Below are 24,179 nucleotides of genomic sequence, written 5' to 3' on the forward strand. Positions count from 1 at the left end.
GCCATTGCTGTTCTGCCATCATCCCTCCTAGTGTCCCCTTCCAACCAATTTTGGCCAGCTCCTCTCTTGTGCCTCTGTAATTCCTTTTGCTCCCTTTTATACTGATAGATCTGTACTTAACTTCTCCTTATCAAACTGCAGGGTGAATTACAGATTTGGTTCATTATGCAGCACTCATTGCCTTTTCCCTGATGGGCTACAAGATTGCTTTTTAGAACAAGCATAAGTTGCTCTAAAAAGCCATCTCGTAGGCATTCTACAAATTGACTCTCTTTGGATCCAGTGCCAACCTGATTTTCCGAATCTACTTGCACATTGAAATCCCCCATGACCACAGTAACATTGTCCATTGACATGCCTTTTCTATCTCCCATTGAAATTTATATCCCAAATCCTGGCTATTGTTCGGAGGCCTGTATATAACTCTAATTAGGGTCTTTTTACCTTTGCAGTCTCTTAACACTACTCACAAGAATTCTCCATCTTCTGACCCTATCTCACCTCTTTCTAAGGATTTGGTTTCAGTTTTTACTGAGACACCCTACCTCCTTTGCCTCTCTGCCTGTCCTTTCGATGCAATGTGCAATCCAGCTTGATGCTGCACTGTAGGAGAAGTTGAAAACTTAATGTTTACACTTTTTCTGTAAATAATGCCAGAAAGGTGAATTGATTGAGCTTTAAGAAGTTTAAGTCCACTTTCTGTTGAAGTCCTACCCACTGTAAAATCATTCTAAGCATTACTGTCACGATTTGCTCTATTTCTGCTGTCACGGTCATCTCAGGTAGATGATGGCGGTAAGATATAGCACCAGATTTAGCACATTTGGCCCATTGTGTCTGCTCTGCTGTTTCATCATGGCTGATTCATTTTCCCCTTAGCCCCAATCTTCTTCCTTCTCCTTGTAGCTCTTCATGCCCTGAGTAATCAAGAACCTGTCACCTCTGCCTTAAATATACCCAATGACTTGGCCTCCACAGCCACCTGTGGCAATGAATTCCACAGATTCACCACCCTCTGGCTAATGAAATTCCTCTTCATCTCTATTCTAAGTGGCCGCCTCTTCTGAAGCTGCCTCCTCTGGTCTTGGACCCTACATCATAGGAAACGTCCTTAGGAAAAATCTATTCTTTCAACATTCAATAGGTTTCAATTATGTCACTCAATCTTCTGAATTCTTTTGAGTACAGGCCCAGAACCATCAATCAGTCCTCACTAGGTAATACTTTCATTACTGGATTAATTCTCGTGAGTCGCCTCTGAACCCTCTCCAATATCAGCACATCCTTCTTTAGATAAGGGGCACAAAACTGCTCACAATACTCCAAGTGAGGCCTCACCGGTGCTTTATAAAGCCTCAATATTACCACCTTTTATATTCTAATCCTCTTGAAATTAATGTTAACATTGCATTTCCCTTCCTCACGACTGACTCAACCTGCAAATTAACCTTTAAAGAATCCTGCATGAGGACACTCAAGTCCTTTTGCATCTGAGTTTTGAATTATCTCTCCACTTAGAAAATGGTCTACACTTCTGTTTCTTCTGACAAAGTGCATGACTGTACAGTTCCCAACACTGTATTCCATTTGTCACTTTACCCATTCTTCTAATCTGCCTTAAGTCCTTCTGCAGTTTCCCTGCTTCCTCAACACAACCTGATCCTCCACCTGTCTTCGTATTGTCCACAATCTTGGCTAGAAAGCTATCAATTCTGTCATCCAAATCATTCACATTTAATGTAGAAAAGTGGACCCAACATAGACCCCCTGTGGAACACCACTGGTCACTGGCAGCCGATCAGAGAAGGCCACTTTTATTTCTACTCTTTGCCTCATGCTAAGCAGTCAATACTCTCACCAAGCTAGAATCTTTCCTGTAAAACCATGGGCTCTTGTTAAGCAGCCTCATGTGGCACCTTGTCAAAGCCCTTCTAAAGATCAAAGTACACAACATCCACTGATTCTCATTTGTCTATCCTGCTTGTTAATTACAAGTTTGTCAGGAAAAATGTTCCCTTAAGGAAGCCATGCTGACTTCGGCCTATCTTATCATTTGCCTCCCAAGTACCCTGAAAACACATCTTTAACAATTGACTCCATCGTCTTCCCAGCCACTGAGATCAGGCTAACTGGCCTATAGTTTCTTTACTTCTGCCTCTCCCTTCTTGAAGAGCAGAGTGTTATTTGCAATTTTCCAACCCTCCAGAACCATGCAGGAATCTATTGATTCTTGAAAGCTCATTACCAATGCTTCCTCAATCTCTTCAGCCACCTCTTTCAGAATCCTGGGGTGTAGATTAAGTGATTTATCTAGCTTCAGCCCTTTCAGTTTCTTAAGCACCTTCTCCCTAGTAATGGCAACTTCACTGATCTGCCCCCTTACACTCTTGAAATTCCGTCATACTGTGTCTTCCACAATGGAGGCAGATGCAAAATACTTATGCAATAAAGACGGACGTAAAATAATTGTACAGTTCATCCTCCATTTCTTTGTTCCCTAATTACTCCATTTCCATCATTTTTCAGCAGTCAGATATCTACTCTCGCCTTTCTTTTACTCGTGAAATATCTGAAGAAACCTCTGGTATCCTCAGTAATATAATTGGTTAGCTCATCTTTGTATTCTATCTTCTCCCTCTTATTACTTTTTAGTTGCCTTCTGTTAGTTTTCAAAAACTTCTTACTAATTTTTGCTCTTATTATATGCCCTCTCTTCGGCTGATATGCTGGTTTTGACTTCCCTTGACAGCCATGGTTACGTCGACATACTTTAGGATACTACTATTTTGGGATGTATCTATCCAGTACCATTGCTGCTCTGCCATCATCCCTGCTGCTGTCTCCTCCAATCAGTTTGGTTAGCGCCTCTCTCTTGCCACTGTAATTCCTTTTATTCCATTGTACTGATACTTCTGACTTTAGCTTCTCCCTCTCAAATTGCAGGGTGAATAATATGACCAGTGTCTCCTAAGGGTTCCTTTACCTTATGTTGTCTAATCAATTCTGGTTCATTGCATGACAGTCAATCCAGAATAGTTGATCTCGTAGTGAGCTCTACCACAAGCTGTGCTAAAAGGCCATCTCATATGCATTCTACAAATTCCCTCTCTTGGGATCCAGCACCAACCTAGTTTTCCCAATCTTCTTGCACATTGAAATCCCCCATGATGACAGTAACATTGCCCTTTTGATATGCTTTTTCTATCTCCCATTGTAATTTGTAGCCCACATAATGGCTACTATTTGGAGGCCTGTATATCACTCAAATCGGGGTCTTTTTACCTCTGCAGTTTCTTAGCTATACCCACAAGGATTCTACACCTTACAATCCAAAGTCACCTCTTTCTAAGGATTTGATTTATTTTTTTACTAACAGAACCACGCCACCCTCTCTGCTGACAAACCTACCGCAATTCCTTGAGGAAGTTACAAGCAGGGTAGACAAAGGAGATGCAATAGATGTGGTGTACTTGGATTTTCAAGAGACCTTTGACAAGGTGCCACATACGAGGCTGCTTAGCAAGATAAGAGCCCATAGAATTACAGGGAAGTTTCTAGAATGGGCAGAGCATTGGCTGGTCAGCAGAAAACAGATTCTGGCTGGCTGCCAGGTACTAGTGGAGTTCCACAGGGGTTGGTGTTGGGACCGCTGCTTTTTATGGTGTATGTCAATGATTTGGACTATGGGATTAATGGATTTGTGGCTAAATTTGCCAATGATACAAAGATAAGTGGAGGAGCAGGTAGTGCTGAGGAAACAGAGAGTCTGCACAGAGACTTAGATAGTTTAGGAGAATGGACAAAGAAATAATATTATTTAGATGGGGAGAGAAAATTCAAAATGCAGACATGCAAAGGGATTTGGGAGTCCTTGTGCAAGATACCCAAAAGGTTAACCTCCAGGTTAAGTCAGTTTTGAAGAACGCAAATGCAATGTTGGCATTCGTTTCTGGAGGTATAGAATATAAGAGCCGGAAAGTGATGTTGAAGCTCTATAAGTCACTTGTGAGACCACACTTGGAGTATTGTGTGCAGTTTTGGGCTCCTTACTTTAGAATGGATATACTGACATTGGAGATGGTTCATAGGAGATTCACGAGAATGATTCCAGAATGAAAGGGTGACTGTATAAGGAATGTCTGGCAGCTCTTGGGCTGTGTGCCCTGGAGTTCAGGAGAATGAGGGGGATCTCATAGAAATATTTAGGATGTTAAAAGGCAAAGTTATTTCCCATGATAGGGGTTTCGAGGACAAGAGGGCATGACTTCAGGATTGAAGGACGTCCTTTTAGAACTGAGATACAGAGAAATTACTTTAGTCAGAGGGTAGTAAATCTGTGGAATTTGTTGCCTCAAGTGGCTCTGGAGGCCAAGTCATTGGGTGTACAGGTGTCCCCCACTTTACGAATGCTAGCTTTCGCATTACAAAGAGGATTTTGGCTTTTACGACAATTTTTCCAATATAAATTAATGGTTCTTCACTTTACGCCATTTCGGCTTAAGAAAAGTTTCATAGGAATGCTCTACCTTTGTAAAGGGGGGGGGAGACACACCTGTATTTCAGGTAGAGATAGGTTCTTGAGTAGCCATGGCATCAAAGGGTATGGGGTGAAAGCAGGGGAGTCGGGATGACTGGAAGAATTGGATCAACCCATGATTGAATGGCAAAGCAGACTTGATGGGCTGAATGGCCCACTTCTGCTCCTATATCTTATGGTCATACGTTTGCCTATCTGACCTTTCGATACAATGTGTATGCTTGGATGTTAAGCTCCCAGCTATAATCTTCTTTCAGCCTCAACTCGGTCATGATGCCCACAGTATCATACCTGCAAATCTTTAACTGCTACAAGTTCTTCTACCTTATTACATGTACTATGTGTATTCAAATATAACACCTGCAGTTCTGTATTCATTACCCTTTGTGATTTTGTCCCCCGTTTATATTATCATCCTGCTAAATGCAAATTTTCCCTATCATTAGCCTGTCCTTGCTAGCAGTCTCAGTACTCACTACCTCTGTTTTTAAACCAACTGCCCCATCCTCAGCTCTATCATAAGAACATAAGAAATAGGAGCAGGAGTAGGCCAACTGGCGCATCGAGCCTCCCCCACCATTCAATAAGATCATGGCTGATCTGTCTGTAAACTCGGCTCCATGTACCTGCCTTTTCTTCATAACTCTTAATTCCCTTACAAAGTAAAAACCTATCTAACTGTATCTTAAATACAAATGTATATTTGGTGAAGAAGCTTCACCTGCTTCCCTGGGCAGAGAATTCCACAGATGCCCCACTCTCTGGGAAAAACAGTTTGTCCTCATCTCCATCCTAAATCTTCTCCCCTGAATCTTGGGTCAATGTCCCCGAATTCTAGTCTCACCTACCAATGGCAACAACTTTCCTACTTCTATCTTATCTATCCCTTTCAAAATTTTGTATGTTTCTATAAAGTCCCCTCTCCTTCTTCTGAACTCCAGAAAGTATAGTCCCAGGCGACTCAGTCTCTCCTCATAGGTTAACCCCTTCATCCCTGGAATCAACCTGGTGAACCTCCTCTGCACTGCCTCCAAAGCCAGTATATCCCTCCTCAAGTATGGAGACCAGAACTGCACACAGTACTCCAGGTGCGACCTCACCAGTACCCTGTATAGTTGCAGCATGACCTCCCTGCTCTTAAATTCAATCCCTCTAGCAATGAAAGCCAACAGACTGTTTGCCGTCTTAATAACCTGTTGTACCTGCAAGGCAACTTTTTGTGATTCATGAACAAGCACGCCCAAATCCCTCTGCACAACAGCATGCTGCAATCTTTCACCATTTAAATAATAATCTGCTCTTCTATTATTCCTTCCAAAGTGAATGATCTCACATTTACCAACATCGTATTCCATCTGCCAGACCTTGGCCCACTCACTTAACCTATCTGTATCCTTCTGCAGACTCTCCACATCCTCTGTACAATTTGCTTTCCACTCAGTTTAGTGTCATCAGCAAATTTTACTACGGTACACTTAGTCCCCTCTTCCAAATCATCAATGTAAATGGTAAACAGCTGCAGGCCCAGCACCAACCCCTGCGGCATCTCACTCACCACTGACTGCCAACCGGAGAAACACCCATTTATACCAACTCTCTGCCTTCTATTGGTTAACCAATCCACTATCCATGCCAATACACTTCCTCCGACTCCATGCATGCATTCCTGTTCCCATCCGCTTGCCAAATTAGTTTGAACCATCCTGAACAGCTCTAACAAGCCTGGTCAACATCGACATTACATGATGAGATGTGAAATGATGATCTGGTGGTTAACATAATGCTTTATATCATCAGCAGTGCAGGTTCAATTCCTGCCGCTGTTTGAAAGGAGTTTGTACATTCTCCCAGTGTCGATGTTAGTTTCCTCCCACGTTCCTAAGACTTGCGGATTAATAAGTTGTGGGCATGCTGTGTTGGCACCGGAAGCACGGCGAAACTTATGTGCTGCCCCCCAGCACATCTTCAGACTGCATTGGTCATTGACACAAATGACACATTTCACTGTATGTCTCAATGTTTTAATGTACATGTGACAAAGCTAATCTTTACTCTTTAATCAATATATACAGGGTAAATAGTCTCTTATTGACAGAGGTTGGAACAGTGTCTCAACTTATTATCTCTTCAAGGAGTACTGTACATGACACTGATAGTAAAGACTGTCTGTGACTTAAAGTGCACCATGTACTGTTTTCATATATTCTAATTCCTATGATAAACGTTTGTTGCCCAAAACTCTTTGTGCAGATTTTGTTTTCTGTGAACAAGTAATTAAAATCCTTTGATATTTTGATCTATAAAGCTGAAGCTGCTGCTGTTTGTAAGGGCTTGGAACCACATCAGCCATGGTCTGCTCCAAGCTTGGCATGTTCCCTCCTGGAGACATGAACATTACCGATTTCTCTCTCCCTATGAGTCAACACACAAACATCATTTAACAGGAGGTGTGCATAGACCTGATACTGCTGACAGAAGTATAGCACTATGAAAATGTCTCAATGGCTTTGTTTTGGTGGCTGCCAATTTGACCATATAGCATCATTACAGTACACTGTTTAACACCAAATTTGAGGGAAATCAGCTTCTTGGTGATTAGACTTTTGATTTGCATCCTATCCAAAGATTTAACCTTGCTTCATAGATATTGTGTTGTTATATAAAGGCTGGTGGAGGAGTTCATTGACTGACTTTATTATAAACAGTTCAGAAGTAATTAATGCAAGGGAGTTGGAGTTTAGAAATGGCTGCCAATGTACAGAGTATTGGTAAAGCCACAACTGGAGTGGTGTTTTCAATTCTCATTCCCTTATTCCACAGAGGAGATTTCTAGCTTTGAAGCAATGTATGAGGGATTAATTAATTCCTGAAAGCAGAGTTTGTCCTATTTTGAGCAGAAAACTAGCTGGTCACTGAGCTCAGCAGGCCAGCCAGCTTCCCATCCTGGAAACAAAGAGTTTTCCTCTGATCCCTAAAGGTCTGTAGTGAGGAAGGCAAATGCGATCATTAGCATTCATTTCAAGAGGACTAGAATATAAAAGTGAGGATGTAATTTTGAGACTTTATAGAAGTACAGGTGAGGCTCACTTGGAATATTGTGAGCATTGCTGGGCCCCTTATCCTACAAAGGACATTCTGAAACTGAAGAGGATTCAAATGAGGTTCACAAAAATGATTTCAGGGTTGGGTGGCTTGTCATATGAAAAGCATTTGATGGCTCTAGGCCTGTATTCACTAAAATTCAGAAGAATGAGGGGTGAGCTCATACAAACCTATCGAATGGTGAAAGGCCTTGATAACGAGGATGTGTGGAAGATGTTTCTTATGCTGGGAGAGTCTAAGACCTGAGAACAGAGCGGTGTCCTTTTAGAATGGAGATGTTGAGGAATTTCTTTAGTCAGAGAGTGGTGAATCTGTGGAATTTGATGCCACAGGCAGCTGTGGAGGTCAGGTCTTTATAGATATTTAATGTAGATTCTTGACTGGTCAAGGCATGAAGGGATGCGGGGAGACGACACGAGATTGGGGCTGAGAGGAAAATCGAATACATCCATGATGAAATGGCGGAGCAGACTTGACTCAGAGTATGACGGGGGAAATGGCTGGTATAAGGAAGTGAGAGGGAGGGATGAGGTGGAAGCTGGTAGATAACAGATGGATCAAAGCCAGGAAGAGTTGATGGACAGGTGGATCCAGGCTGGAGAGGGCATAGTGGCAAAACTGACACGAGGCAGGGAGGTGATTATTAGAGACAAAGGGCTGAATGTTTATATGGTACCATTCAAGGTCATTAATTATATGCTGCAGTCTGTTACCCCTCAACCTTAGTGATCTGTATGGAGTCCCTCTCAGAGCTTGCTAAACTACCTTTTTCTAATATCCCTATCCAACTGAGTTGGAGCAGGAAAGAGGGAATGGTTTCAGTAATGTCCTTTTGGCTCTTTCCACATTACCTCTAAGTATCTCCAAAGGTCCATTTTCTTATGTAAATCTCAATAACATCATCTAAAAATGCAGACTTAATATTCACACTTACAATAGCTACATGACTTAGCACTCTCTGTTCTCACAGCCACTACATTTGATCTGCTGCCAACTTTCATGAATTGAACTCTTGAATGTAAGTTGGGCTAAGTGTTCATCACTGGTATGTCGTGATGCCCTGTGTAAGTATGAATGGTAATTGGGATGCTCTGTGGAAAGTTAATCTATATACTTGTATCTTTTTTTCATTTTTTGTCCAGCAAATCCCTGATGTCTCCCCGACTGGTCGTTATACAACCTTGGTCCCACTGTTATTCATTCTTCTCGTGGCTGCAGTCAAAGAAATAATAGAAGACATTGTAAGTGATCACCCATTTAAATGTTATAAAAGCAACTGTTTTTCTGTGTGTTTGATATTTGGGGCAAGAAGGTGTTTATTTAAAGTAAGGTAATATTTGAAGCGTTTTGAGTATTTGGAGATAAAATGCTACATTTTTCAAAAAGGTGCTGAGGAACATGTATCTGCAGAACACATTTCTGGAAACAGACCTGATGACTACAGTGTCTTTAAAATGGGATAGATGAATCAGTCACCAATCAGATGGCTCAGACTTATTCATTCTAATGTCTTAATTTTAACATCTCCATCAATTTATAAACACGAGTGATTAGCAACGGGGCAATAAACTTTTCATCATCTTAGTAGCTGTTGAATCAAAGCTGCAAGGGATGGCAGCAGAAAATATTAAATGTGAAGGAGGATGCTTTCAAGCACGAATTGTGTTGTTTTGAAAGTGGAGATTTCTTGCTGTTTGTAGTGGAAAAATATTTGAATCTTTTTTCTCATTTGCTCTACCATGAAGTTATAAAGAAAATGGACATAACCACTGAAATTGAAACTGCTAGGAAAACACTGGCTAGGATTTTGTGGCAGAAACATCTGCAAAATTACTGGCATTCACTTAGCAGATGATACAGAATTCTTCCACATTTCATCAAATAAATCAAAAAAAATCACTAGAGTTGGCATGAATCTAAGTGTTTTACAAATTGTTTGCTCTAAAAAAAATTGAGAATTGCTGTCTTTGCTGCATGATTTTGTTAACTCCCTCAGTGATTTTGAACCACCACCAGTTCTGTCCTTGCTAGTTTCCACTAGTTTTCTGTTAGCACATTACAATCCCTACCCTCACAGTATTATTCATTTCATTTAAATGATTTGTGGATGCATTCTGTAGCAATTGCTTGCTTCTCCAACCCTTGTATTGTGCACTTTTATGTTTTAAATCCAGCAGCCTTTTAAAATAGCACAATGTAATTTTCACCAAATTAAGTTAATCATTGGACTGCCTCAGTGGTGTATGGTTCAGCACTGCTTATTTCTCAGCCATTAAACAGGCCTTTAGTACCAAATGTGATTACCAGGAAGCAGATCACATAGAACCATAGAACATTACAGCACAGAAACAGGCCTTTTGGCTCTTCTTGGCTGTGCTGAACCATTTTTCTGCCTACTCCCACTGACCTGCACCTGGGCCATATCCCTCCAAACCCCTCTCATCCATATACCTGTCCAAGTTTTTCTTAAATGTCAAAAGTGAGCCCACATTCACCACTTCATCTGGCAGCTCATTCCACACTCCCACCACTCTCTGCGTGAAGAAGCCCCCCCAATGTTCCCTTTAAACTTTTCTCCCTTCACCTTTAACCCATGACCTCTGGTTTTTTCCTCCCCTGGCCTCAGTGGAAAAAGCCTTTTTGTATTCACTCTATCTATACCCATCATAATTTTATATACCTCTATCAAATCACTCCTCATTCTTCTACGCTCCAGGGAATAAAGTCCTAACCTATTCAACCTTTCTCTGTAACTCAGTTTCTCAAGTCCTGGCAACATCCTTATAAACTTTCTCTGCACTCTTTCAGCCTTATTAATATCCTTCCTGTAATTTGGTGACCAAAACTGCACACAATACTCCAAATTTGGTCTCACCAATGTCTTATACAATCTTACCATTACATTCCAACTCTTATACTCAGTACTTTGATTTATAAAGGCCAATGTACCAAAAGCTCTCTTTACAACCCTATCTACTTGTGACGCTACTTTTAGGGAATTATGTACCTGTACTCCCAGATCCCTCTGTTCTACTGCACTCCTCAGTGTCCTACCATTTACCTTGTATGTTCTACCTTGGTTTGACCTTCCGAAGTGCAATACCTCACACTTATCTGCATTAAACTCTACTTGCCATTTTTCAGCCCATTCCTCCAACTGGTCCAAATCCCTCTGCAAGCTTTGAAAACCTTCCTCACTGTCCACTACACCTCCAATCTTTGTATCATCAGCAAATTTACTGATCCAATTTGCTACATTATCATCCAGATCATTGATATAGATGATAAATAACAATGCACCCAGCACTGATCCCTGTGGCACACCACTAGTCACAGGCCTCCACTCAGAGAAGCAATCCTCCACTACCACTCTCTGGCTTCTCCCATTGAGCCAATGTCTAATCCAATTTACTACCTCACCATGTATACCTAGCGACTGAATCTTCCTAACTAACCTCCCATGCGGGACCTTGTCAAAGGCCTTACTGAAGTCCATGTAGACAACGTCCACCGCCTTCCCTTCATGCACTTTTCTGGTAACTTCCTCGAAAAACTCTAATAGATTGGTTAAACATGACCTACCATGCACAAAGCCATGCTAACTTTTTCTAATAAGTCCCTGTCTATCCAAACACTTGTAAATCCTATCTCTTAGTATTCCTTCCAATAATTTACCTACTACCAATGTCAAACTTACCGGCCTATAATTTCCCAGCTTACTTTTTGAGCCTTTTTTAAACAATAGAACTGCATGAGCTATCCTCCAATCCTCTGGCACCTGACCCATGGATATCGACATTTTAAATATTTCTGCCAGGGCCGCTGCAATTTCAACACTAGTCTCCTTCAAGGTCCGAGGGAATACCCTGTCAGGTCCTGGGGTTTTATCCACTCTGATTTGCCACATGGGGAAAGTTACGTCACACTGGATGAACAGGCGGTGCAAGCAGAAGACAATAAATTGCTTTGTCTAGATTAGTTTGAGATATTTGAATGTCACCTGAGTTAGTATTACTAAATAGTTGGAACGCCTTACAATTAGGATGAATTTGGAATCTGGTCTACCCCAGTTTGTGAGCAACACACACAAAATGCTGGAGGAACTTGCAGACCAGGCAGCATCTGTGGAAAACAGGACAGTTGACACTTCGGGCAGCTTTTTGTGTGTGATTCTCAGATTTCCAACATCAGCAGATTTTCTTTAGCTTGTGATTTGACCACCCCATTATGTCAACACTTCAAAAATAAATTGGCCAGTCATTGACTCCTCTTCCACTTCACGTAGAGATATCCAAGCTTTAGCAATCTCTCTCAAGATATACTTTTTGAAATATACGAATAACTGTCTTAGATCCTGAAGCTGCTTTACTATCAGAAAATAAAAATAAAAAAACTGAGCATTCACTTTGGAGACCGGAAGATTCAATTTGATACAGTTATTTTAATAGCGTATGATACTAATAATCTCTAGTGGGGTACCTCTTGCTGTAAGAGCAAAAATGCAGGCAGTCCCCGAGTTATGGACGTCCGACCTACGAACAACTCGTACTTACGAATGGCTTGCCATAAAGCCTATTATATTAAAAAATCGGCTCGAGCAAGGAGAACGCCGTCCACCATTTTAAGTCGGATCACGTTGCTGTTAACACTGTGTTGTGTGTATAACTTTGTATTTGGCTTAAATTTTTCTTAGCAAGATTCACCCTGACCCCTCCCTTTCCCAGTCAGCACAGCCCCCGCTTGTCCCATTTAACCTGTCTCAGTGCAGGTGGACTTTAGGACCCAGGGGAGCTCAGGACCTTCCGCCCGTGACAGCTGCTGAATCTGCAGTGTTTCTGTTCCGTTGATGGATGCAGTAAACGAGTTAAAATTATGGATCGATAATACCCATCTTATGTTTATTTCACTCTGTGATGAAGAATCTGTTGCTAGTAGGGGTTGATTCAATTGTTTCAAAGTGAGGGCAAATTTACATAATATTAAAGTGCACGGTGAAGCAGTGAGTGCCGAAGTAAATGCTGCAAGTGATTTTCCTGAAATGTTGAAAAAAATTATTGAGGAGGGAGGTTATTTGCCAGACCAAATGTTTATTGTAGACGAGACTGGCTTATGCCTGAAAGGACCTACATTTTGAAAGAGGGAAAAAGTGAACCAGGGCATAAGGCCTTGAAGGATAGGCTAACCTGTTCCAACTTGTGCACAAATCTGAATTAAAGACAGACTTAGGAACGGATCTCGTTCATAACCCAGGGACTGCCTGTAGTCAGTTTTATTTTCTTGCGCATTATTTTGTGGCCATTCTGTGTGTCAGTTGAGAATTTCTAGCAAAGGAACTGAATCTGATGATTGAAGACCACAAGCCATGTCAACAAAAGTCAATATCTTGCAATTTTTTAAAAGCTCTGCATTAGCAATGAACAAATTTCCACTAAGAGAAAGTGTGACTACCAAATCAAGAGTTATTTGATAGCAAAGTGCATTTAGACTTAAAAAAGGCAAAAATGGAGCTTATAACCATTTATTGTTACTAGTAAACTTGTATGGAACTGTAGAAGGGAAATTAATGTAAAGGATGATGAAAAGTACTGCCAAGTAAAATCAAACAGATTTCAAAGATGCTTTTACAGACATTTAAAAAAAAACAAAAGAATAACTAAAGAAAAAATAGGCCAATTGAGGCTTAAAAGGTTACTTGTTTATGGAAGAAGAGGATATGGCAAAGTCCTTGGTGATTTTATTTTAGTGTAATAGAATGCTGTAGATTGCAAAATATTGAAGAGAGCAATAATAAACTATTAAGGATTTTGATATCTTCAAAAATTAATTGCAAGGTCTAGAAGAACTATATTCCAGGTTGTTCAAAATGCAGAGGAAGATATTGTGTGACTCTGACCATCATTTTCTAAAATTCTTTGGCTACAGGAGTTATTCTGAAATGACTGGAGGACAACTGGCATATTATGTTATATTCCTTGCCTTTTAACCAAAACAAATACAGTCCAGTTCATCCAATGTTTGGTAGGCATATTAATAGAATCAGTTATAAGGAAAGTCTTGATCTTCATTTATTTAAGTACTTAATAACAGGAACAGGTGGACATGAATTTATTAAAGGGCATTTGTATCTAATTCATTACTGAATTTTTTTGAGAAAATGCTTGAAGAAGGTCATGTCTGATGAGACTACTTGGATTAAAGTCCTGATACCTTATGGTAAGCTGCAAAGTTTTAAAGAAAAATGTGGGCATCCATGGGATGCAATGGAGAGTGGCAAATTGGATCTGAAATTGTGGTAGAAAGCAAAAGACAATGGTTATCAGCCTTTTTAATGACAGGAGGACTGTTACCAGTGTATAACATTATTTGGACTCAATCTTTGTGCGATATAACGATTTTCACTTAAGGGTAGGGCGAAGTTCACAAATTGGTTGTGGTTACACATGAGGAAGAGGAGGATGTAGATGATGTGAAGGCAAAGATGGTTTCATCATATGTACAGAAGAATTACATAGACTTTAACCCAAGGGTAGGAAATGTACAATGAAGGATATTGAGCGGGGTGGAGGAAAAAATAGGACGGTACAATAGCAAAGTGGTTAGCACAAAGTTTTACAGTGCCTGCGACCCGGGTTCTGTTCCTTCCGCTGTCTGTAAGGAGTTTGTACTTTCTCCCTGTGAATGCATGGGTTTCTTCCCACAGTCCAAAAAATGTACTAATTGTTCGGTTAAGCGGTCATTGTAAATTGTCCAGTGATTAGGCTAGGATTAAATTGGAGGGTTGCTGGCAGGCTTAGCTGGAAGGGCCTTTTCTGTGCCGTATGTCAATAAATAAATAAATAAATAAATAAATAAATATGTAAATTGACCTTGTGTATCAGATACTTCATGTAGCAAAACCTCTCAATAAGATGGTCAGAGGCATTCCTTTATTAACCAGGAGCTGAATGAGAGCATGCTAGAACAGTATTCAACATGTTACACCACAGCTTGCGTATAGACAATAGTTCAGGTCACCACGTTACACGAAAGATACATAAGAAAAAGTGGATAACTAAGGGAGAGTAGGTTCATTCAAGGATAAAGAAGTGAAATCTCTGTTTGGAGTCAGAGTAAGACATCAAGTTACTAATTGAATTCTTTATTTTGGTATTTTCCAAAGAGGATTTGGAATTCAGAATGGGGCATGCTAATGTCCCATGTCTTCTGAGAAGCATTAAACTAGTGAAGTCCCCAGGGCTTGATGGCATATATCTCAGAATATTGAAACAAGCAAGTGAAGAGGGTACTAGGGTTTTAACGAAGATTTTTGTGTGCTCACTAGCAATAAGTGAGGTTCTAGATGACTGAACAGTAGCTAAAGTTGTGCCTATGTTGAAAGGAGGAAGTAGGGGTAATCAAGGTAATTATAGGGGAGTGAGTGTCATAGCAGTTATTAATTAATTTTTGAAGCTATTGGAGAAGATGCTGAGAGATAGGATTTATGTGCAGTTGGAAAGACACGGTACGCTTAGGAACTTTGTGCAGGGCAGGTTTCATGTCTTAGAAACTTGAGTTTTTTTTTGAAGAGATAACAAAGGTGATGAAGAGGGTAAGACAACAGACTTTATCTACAGCAGGGGTTCCCAACCCGGGGTGCTCCCACCCCAGGGGGTGCGAGATGGAATTTCAGGGGCTGCGACAGAGTGGCTTGTGACCTTGACTGACAAATCATGAGTCAACACTCATCCAGCTGCCAGTGTACCTTGAGAAGTGGTAGTAACGTTTGTCCCAAGCACACTCCAGTCTCCCGCTGCCCGAGTCAGTGTTGAGGATTCTCATCAGTGTTACCTGGGAAGTTACACCTCAGAGTTGAGGAGTCTCATCAATGTTAACTAGAAGGTTACATCTCAGAGTTAAAAATCATCTCATAATGCCAAAATCTTCATACATCCCGAATCAACCATCGAGTAACGTTAAAACCAAACCCACAGACAGTAGGTAAATTGTTCAATTAAAAAATTTTTAAAAGCTGCATTCTGATTAAAAAAAAACAGCTGAAGTCATTCATTCGTATTTGTCTCAATGCATTAAAGAAGTTTTTGAATTTCAAAGATTTTTTTTCTCTTAAAGTTTTTTTTTCTTGAATCATTGATAATTTTGAATTGTGTTAGTTGAGGAGGTATCATGGTTACCACTGAGGACTTTGAATCATGTGATGGGAGTTCATATCTCCGGTAATCATCGGAAATAGGTGTGTAAATTTAGTAGAGAGTAGCCTAATAAGTCACGTCGCGTCCCCGTAGCATTTCCACCTGATGATTTATCTTGGCGTAACCGCAGATAATATCATAATACAATATTCGAAAGCGTATTTCTCAGGATACTTTGCTATAGGCGAGTCTGGTTAAGTAAAGCGGTCATCCCTGATTTAGTCAGATCGTTTTCTCATATTAGCTCATATTTTTCTCTTTACCCTTAACCCTTCATTAACCCTTCATCATGTCAAAAAGAAGGAAATGGAATGATGACTATGTGTGCTTTGGTTTCACTTGCACAACAGGAAATGATGGCTTGCAAAAACCCCAGTGCATTCTTTGTAGCGTTGTGTTTTCCAACTCAAATCTGAAGCCATCTGAGCTTCAAGAGCACTTCAAGAACAAGCATGGCGGAGCTGATGTTGAAGGACATGATGTTGGGTCATTGAAAATCAAAAGAGCTCATTTTGATTCACAAGGAACTCTTCCAAAATTGTTAAAAAACCACTACTTCATGCTTCATACCAAGTGGCATATAAAGTGACCAAATCCAAGAAGCCCCAATCAATTGTGGAAGATCTCATCAAGCCATGTGCACTGGAAGTGACAATGATTATTCTTGGCAAAGAAGCAAGAAAAAAATTTGAACAGGTGCCTATCAAGTAATGTCATTCACAACCGAATCAGTGATTTGAGTGAAGATATTTTGGACCAAGTCATCTCAGATGTCAGAGCTAGTCCTCTTAAAATCTCTATTCAGTTGGATGAGTCAACTGATGTCTCCAGTTGTGGTCAATTCATCACATTAGTGAGGTATGTCAATGAAGGTGCTTTGAAGGAAGATTTCCTGTTTTGTAAAGATCTGAAAACAAACACAACTGCAAGGGATGTGATGCAGCTGGTGAAAGACTTCTTTGCCAAACATGATTTAGATATCAAAGTCATTGGTTCTGTGTGCACTGACGGACACCTGAAATGTTTGGAAATAAATCTGGCTTTTCTGCATTGATGAAAAGGAGATTCCAGACTTGCAAGTTACCCATTGTTTTCTTCATCAGCATGCTTTGGCATCAGAAACATTGCCTCCAAATTTGAAGAAAGTCCTTGATACTTGTTTGAAGATCATCAACTGGATCAGGGAACGTGCTTTGAACCATCACATCTTCAAATAATTTTGTGAGGATCTGGGAAGTGAGCATTCAGTTTTGCTTTTTCACTCAGAAGTCTGTTGGTTGTCACGAGGACAAGCTTTAACCCGCTTCTTTGAACTGCGGGAAGAAATCAAAGTTGTTCTGGAGGAGCGTGAATGTGATCTGGTTGGGACAATGGAATCACAGGAACTCGCCCAATTGCTGGCCTACTTACCAATATTTTTACTCGTATGAATGACCTGAGTGTTTCTCTTCAAGGAAAAGGGATAAACATATTGAAGGCTTGTTAAAAGATGAATACCTTCAAAGAAAAGTTACATCTTTGGTGTCGAAGAATGGAAAGAGGCAGTCTCTCAAATTTTCCTTCACTAGAAGAGATGGTTGATGATGCTGGATCCATAACTCTTAGTGCGTGAAGAAATTGTGGCTCATTTGGAAATGCTGTCAGAATCGTTTGATGGATATTTTGCTGCTGGAGACCTGAAGATTTCAGAAGAATGGATCATGAATCTATATTCCTATGATTTGGAGAAAATGTCAGATGACGAAGAGCTGAAGGAAGATCTTATTGATTTGCGGACTAATCGAGCTCTTGAAATGCAATTTGAAGGCAAGACTTTGGAGGAGTTTTGGTGTGCAGCACTGGATATGTTCCCAAGGCTTGGTGGAAAAGCACTCCATGTCCTCATTCCATTTGCAACAAAATACTTGTGTGAATCTGGATTCAGTTCTCTTTTATCAATCAAGACAAAATCTAGGAATCACCTGAATCCACAAGCAGACCTGCGGATCGCAGTCAGCAAGCAAGTTCCACATTTTGACAGAATCATGAATGAGAAGCAGGAGCAAAGAAGTCATTGAATTTTATGTTCACATTTGGGATTGATTTTACTGTTTACAAATTTTTCTGAATAAATTAGAATCTAATTGCTCAATTTATATTTGCATTTTATGCACTGAGTTAAAGGCTTATTTTTTTATGTTCAATTTGTTCACCCACAGTATTGTATGGTTCAATTTGTGGTTCAAAAATTAGAAATTAGACTTCTTCATCTTCAAATGTGATATTACTTTTGTAGGGGGTGCAAACATTAATCAAATATTTCCTAGGGGTATGGGGCATAGAAAAGATTGGGAACCGCTGCAATAAGATCAAGGCTGATCAGGCCATGGACTCATCACCACCTACTTGCCTTTTCCCGTAATCCTTACTTCCCCTACCACGCAAAAAACTATCCAACCTTGTCTTAAATATATTTATTGAGGTAACCTCCACTGCTTCATCGGGCAGAGAATTCCACAGATTCGCAGTTCACTGGGAAAAGCAGTTCCTCCTCATCTCCATCCTAAATCTACTCCCCTGAATCTTGAGGCTATGTCCCCTAGTTCTAGTCTCACCTACCAGTAGAAACAACTTTCCTGCCTCTATCTTATCTATTCCTTTCATAATTTCATATCTTTCTGTAAGATCTCCTCTCATTCTTCTGAATTCCAGTCAGTACAGTCCCAGGCGACTCAATCTCTCCTCATAGTCTAACCCTCTCATCGCTGGAATCACCCTAGTGAGCCTCCACTGCACTGCCTCCAAAGCCAGTATATCTTTCCTCAAGTATGGAGACCAGAATTGCACACAGTACTCCAGGTGAGGCCTCACCAGTACCCTGTACAATTGCAGCATAACTTCCCTGCTCTTAAATTCAATCCCTCTAGCAATGAAGTTTAACATTCCATTTGCCTTTTTGATAGGTGCTGCACCTGCAAACCAACCTTTTGTGATTCATGCACAAGCATTCCAAAATCCACGTGCCCAGCAGTAAACTGCATTTTTTTAACCATTCAAATAATCTGCTCTTTAATTTTCCCTTCCAAAGTGGATGACCTAACATTTAACAACATTGTATTCCATCTGTGTGGCATGTGGCCAAGTGGTTAAGGCATTGGACTAGCGAACTGAAGGTCATAAGTCAAGGCAGCGTGTTGTGTCCTTGAGCAAGGCACTTAACCACACATTGCTCCAGTCCACCCAGCTGAAAGTCTCTACAGACTGTCCATAAATTCTACACAATTTTCTGTGTAGAAAAATTTTCCACTCAATTTAGTGCCTTCAGCAAACTTAGATACACTACTCTCAGTCCCCTCTTGCAGATCATTACTGTATATCGTGAACAGTTGCATGCCCAGCACCGACCCCTGTGGCACACCGCTCACCACTGATTGCCAACCAGAGTAATACCCATGTATCCCAACTCTCTGCTTTCTATTAGTTAATCAATTATCTATCCATGCTAATACATTACCCCTAGCTCTATGCATCCTTATCTTATGGTTAAGTCTTTTATGTGACACCTTTATCGAATGCCTTCTGGAAATCCAAGTAAACATGTATCTGCTCCCCTCTATCCACTGCACTCATTATATCCTCAAAGAACTCCAGTAAGTTTGTCGAACAGGATCTACCTTTGCTGAGACCATGCTGTGTCTGCCTGATGGACCCATTTCTTTTCAGATACCTCACTGTTTCTTCTTTATTGATAGTTTCAAGCAGTTTCCTAACTACAATTGTTCAACTAACTGGGCTACAGTTACTTGCCTTTTGCCTGCATCCTCTATTAAACTGTGTCATGTCATTCACTGTCTTCTAATCAGCCGGGACCTGCCCAGAGTCCAGAGAATATTGGTAAATTATCACCAAAGCCTCTACTATAACTACTGCCATTTCATAAGGACCAGGTGACTTGTCTATCTTAAGGCCCCAAGTTTGCTCTTGTCTTGTCCATACTGCACCAACCGCCGCCACTGGGCTATAAACGTGCAGGAGCAGTGTGTGGTTAAGTGCCTTGCTCAAGGATACACAAGGTGCCTCGGCAGAGGCTCGAACTAACTACCTTCAGATCGCCAGCCCAAAGCCTTATCTACTTGGCCACAATTTTCCACTTTATATAATTATGAAAACTTTTACTATCCATTTTTATAATATGTGCTAGTTTATTTTCATTATCTAGCTTCTCTTTCTTTATTGCTCGTTTAGTGGTTCTTTGTTGCTTTCTAAAGGTTTCCTAATCTTCCAGTTTCCCACTACTCTTGGCAAGTAGGTATACATGAGCTTTTAGTTTGATGCCTTTTATTTCCTTAGTTATCCAAGGCTGGCGCTCTCCACCCTTGCTGTCCTTGCTTTTAACTGGAATATACGTAATGTTAAGCATCGTGAAAAATCTCTTTGAAAAGTCTTCCACTGTTCCTCAACAGTCCAACCATATAGCCCGTGTTCCCAGTCCACTTTAGCCAAATCCTCCCTCATCCCATTGTAGTCTCCATTGTTTAGACATAATACACTATTACACCCTTCATTTGTATGAGAAGCTCAATCATACTCTGATCACACTTTCCACCAGGACCCCTAACTACAAGATCACTTATTTTACCTGTCTCATTGCACAGGACCAGATCTAAGATAGCACATTCTGTAACATGCTGTTCAAGAAAGCAATCACGAATGCATTCTGTGAAGTCCTCCTCAAGACTGCCTTGATTGCCAGTACTCAGTGTTATATCTCATTACACAGTGTATAAGAAAAAATGTGGATGATCTTGTTGCACTATTACAGATTGTCCGGTGTGATGTTATGGACATCACTGAATCAGTGCTGAAGGGTGGTGGTAATTGGGATCTGAACTTCCAGGGTTACACAGTGTACTGCAGGAATAGGAAGGTCGGTGGGGGGGGTGGGGGGGTTGGTGATGGGAGAGGCTCTTCTGGTTAAAAGCAAAAATTGCATCAAATCATTAGAAAGATATGACATAGAAGACGTTGAATCCTTGTGGGTTGATTTAAGAAACTGCAAGGGTAGAAGGACCCACATGGCAGGTATATACGAGCCTCTAAACAATAACTGGGATGTGGACTACAGAATGCAATGGGAAATAGAAATAGAAAGAGCAAGGTCAATGTTATGATATTGGTGGGAGATTGGAAAAATCAGGTTGGTAATGGATCTCAAAAGTGAATTTGTTGAATGCCTATGAGATGGCTTTTTAGAGCAGTTCATCATTGAGCCTACTAGGAAATGAGCTACACTGGATTGGGTCTTATGCAATGAACTGGACATGATTAGGGAGCTTAAGGTAAAGGAACCCTCAAGAGACAGTGTTCACAGTATGATTGTGTGCTTGAAATTTGTAGGGAGAAAGTCAAGTCTGTTTTAGCAGTATTTCAATGGATTAAAGGAAATGACAGTGGTATGAGAGAGGAGTTCACCAAAGCAAGGTGGAAGGAGATGCTAGCAGAGATGGCAGCAGAGCAGCAATGACGTGAGTTTCTGTGAAAAATGAGAAAGGTGTAGGATAGATGTATTCCAAAAACAAAGAAATACTTGAATGGCAAAATCATACGGAAGCCAAAGCTAATGTAAAACTAAAAGAGAGTGTATACAACAAAGCAAACACCAGGAAGACAGAGTATTGGGAACCTTTTTAAAAATCTACAGAAAGCAACTGAAAAAAGTCATTAGGAGGAAAAAGGTGGAATATGAAAGAAAGCTAGTAATAAATATCAAGCTGGATAGAAACCGCTTTTTTCAAGCATATAAAATGAGATGTGAGTGGATATGGGATTGCTAGAAAATGAGGCCAGAGAAATAATAACAGGACAAGGGGTTGGTTGATGAACTAAATGAGTATCTTGCATGAATCTTCACTGTGGAAGGCACTAGCATTGTGCCTGATATGGAAGGGTGTGAAGGAAGACCCATGAATGCAGTTGGTATTGCAAGGGAGAAGATGCAGGGAAGAAGAACTAAAAGTATGCAAGTCACCCGGACCAAATAAACTGCACCCTAGGGTTTTGAAAAAGGTAGCATTCGAAACTGTGGAGGCATTAGTCATGATCTTTCAAGAATCATTGGACTCTGACATGGTTCCAGAGGACTAGAAAATTGCAAATGTCACTTCACTCTTCAAGAAAGGAGAGGGGCAGCAGAAAGGAAATTATGGACCAGTTAGCCTGACATCAGTAGTTAGGAAGTTGTTGGAGTCATTTGTTAATGATGAGATTGTGGAGTACTTAGTGACACAGAACAAGATAGGATAAAGTCAGTGTAGTTTCCTTAAGAGAAAATCTTGCCTGATGAACCTGCTGGAATTATTTGAGGAGATTACAAGTAGGATAGATAACGGGAATGTAGTGGATGTATTTGGATCTTCAGAAGGCCTTTGACAAGGTGCCACACAGGAGGCTGTTTACCAGGTTAAGAGCCTACGATTTCATAGCATGGTTAGAGCATCGGCTGATTGGTAGGAGGCAGCAAATTGGTTTAAAAGGATCCTTTCTGGTTGGCTGCTAGTGACTAGTGGTGTTCTGCAAGGGTTGATGTTGTGACTGCATTTTTTATGCTGTATACAATGATTTAGGTGTTGGAATAGATGGCTTTGTTGCCATGTTTGCAGATGATACAAGATTGGTGGAGGGGCAGGTAGTGTTGAGGAAACAGGAAGGCTGCAGATAAAGAGAATGGGCAGGAAAGTGGCAAATGAAATGCAGTGTTGGAATATGATCATGCACTTTCATAGAAGAAATAAATATGGGGATTATTTTTTTAAATGAGGAGACAATCCAAAAATCTGAGATGCAAAGTATTTGCAAGTTGATTTTGGTGGTGAGGGAGGCAAATGCAATGGTAGCTTTCATTTCAAGAGGTCTAGAATATAAGAGAATACAAGGGATGTGATGCTGAGGCTTTATAAGGCACTGATGAGGCCTCACCTTCAGTATTGTGAACTGTCTTGTGCTCCTTATCCAAGAAAAGATGTGCTGACATTGGAGAGGATTCAGAGAAGATGCACAAGGATGAATCCGGGAATGAAAGGTTAACATATGAATAACATTTGATAGCTCTGGATGTGTACTCGCTGGAATTTAGAAGGGTGAAGAAGGGGGGATCTCACTGAAACCTTTTGAATGTTGAAAGGCCTAGACATAGTAGATGTAGAAAGGATGTTTCCCATGTTGGGGGAGTCTAGGACAAGAGGGCACAGCCTCAGGATAGAGAGACATCCATTTAAAACAGAGATGTGGAATAAATTTCTTTAGACAGAAGGTGCTGAATTTGTGGAATTTGTTACCACAGGCAGCTGTGGAGGCCAGGTCATTGATGTATTTAAGGCAGAGATTGACAGTCTTGTTCAGACACAGCATCAAAGGATAGGACGAGAAGGCCATTATTGAATGGTGGAGTAAACTCAATGGGCCAAATGGCCTAATTCTGCTCATATCTCTTATGGTCAGAGGGATTTAGTTTTAGTTGGAGGTTAGCCAGGCTAGGTTTTTATTCCTTGGAACATGGAGAATGAAGGGTGACCTTATTGAGGTGTTTGAATTCCACAGGCATTCATAAGGTGGATGGTAGCAGTCTTTTCCTCAGGGAAAGGGAGTCCTGAACCAGGGATATAGGATTAGGATGAGAGGAAAAAAATGTAAACGGGATTGAGCATAACGTTTTCATGCAGAAGGTGGTGAGTATATAGAATATGCTGCAGCAGGAAGTGGTTCAGGCAGGTACAATATTATCATTTAAGAGTCTATTGAAAAGATACATAGCGAGGTAGGGCTAGGAGAGATGTGGACCAAACACAGGAAATTGTGACTAGCTGAGTGGATAATGTGTTCTGCATTGAATTATTGGACCAAAGGGCCTGTAACTGTGCTGTATTCCCCTTGACTCTCATTACAATATGCTTGGAGGTGCACACACTGAAATTCAGTAGTACTTATAAATAGTTGGTACCACATGCTTTAACAGCAAGGGTGATTTCATGTAGCTTCCTGAGTTCAACTGTGGTAGTATTATTGCAATGAATCTACTTGTTAAAATTCCTGAGGGAATATGTTGTTTTCTTATTTGAACCTATATACGATTGAACTAACCCACATTCTTGTGGGTGAACATTAAACTCAGGGATAATTACTGAGGAGGACTTGCATATAATTTTCTCCTGCTTTCAATTGTCATAGCTAAAGCAGTGATGTGCTTATTTTCATGAGCTTAATGACTGCTTTGATGACACTTTGTAAGTGCACATTGCACGACATGTGCATTTAAAGTTCACCCCCAAAATTTTGGTTAGTCATTTCATGGCAAGTGATTGTTGAAACATGGTGCC

The 24,179-nt window shown here is 40.6% G+C and overlaps 1 protein-coding gene across 6 annotated transcripts in view; it reads left to right on the forward strand.

The window, feature by feature from the left end:
- The window catches only part of atp8a1 (ATPase phospholipid transporting 8A1), a 366,447-nt gene that overhangs the window by 91,623 nt on the left and 250,645 nt on the right, over nucleotides 1–24,179 (forward strand). For 5 of the 6 annotated variants that reach the window (XM_073064740.1, XM_073064742.1, XM_073064739.1 and 2 more), the window contains exon 4: nucleotides 8,782–8,880. In XM_073064740.1, coding sequence (XP_072920841.1) covers nucleotides 8,782–8,880 — 99 coding nt within the window. Of the gene's footprint in view, nucleotides 1–8,781; nucleotides 8,881–24,179 lie in introns of those variants that run through there. The other variant, XM_073064744.1, reaches the window with a different exon arrangement.

Source organism: Hemitrygon akajei, chromosome 13 (assembly GCF_048418815.1).
Source record: "Hemitrygon akajei chromosome 13, sHemAka1.3, whole genome shotgun sequence".
Lineage (NCBI taxonomy): Eukaryota > Metazoa > Chordata > Chondrichthyes > Myliobatiformes > Dasyatidae > Hemitrygon > Hemitrygon akajei.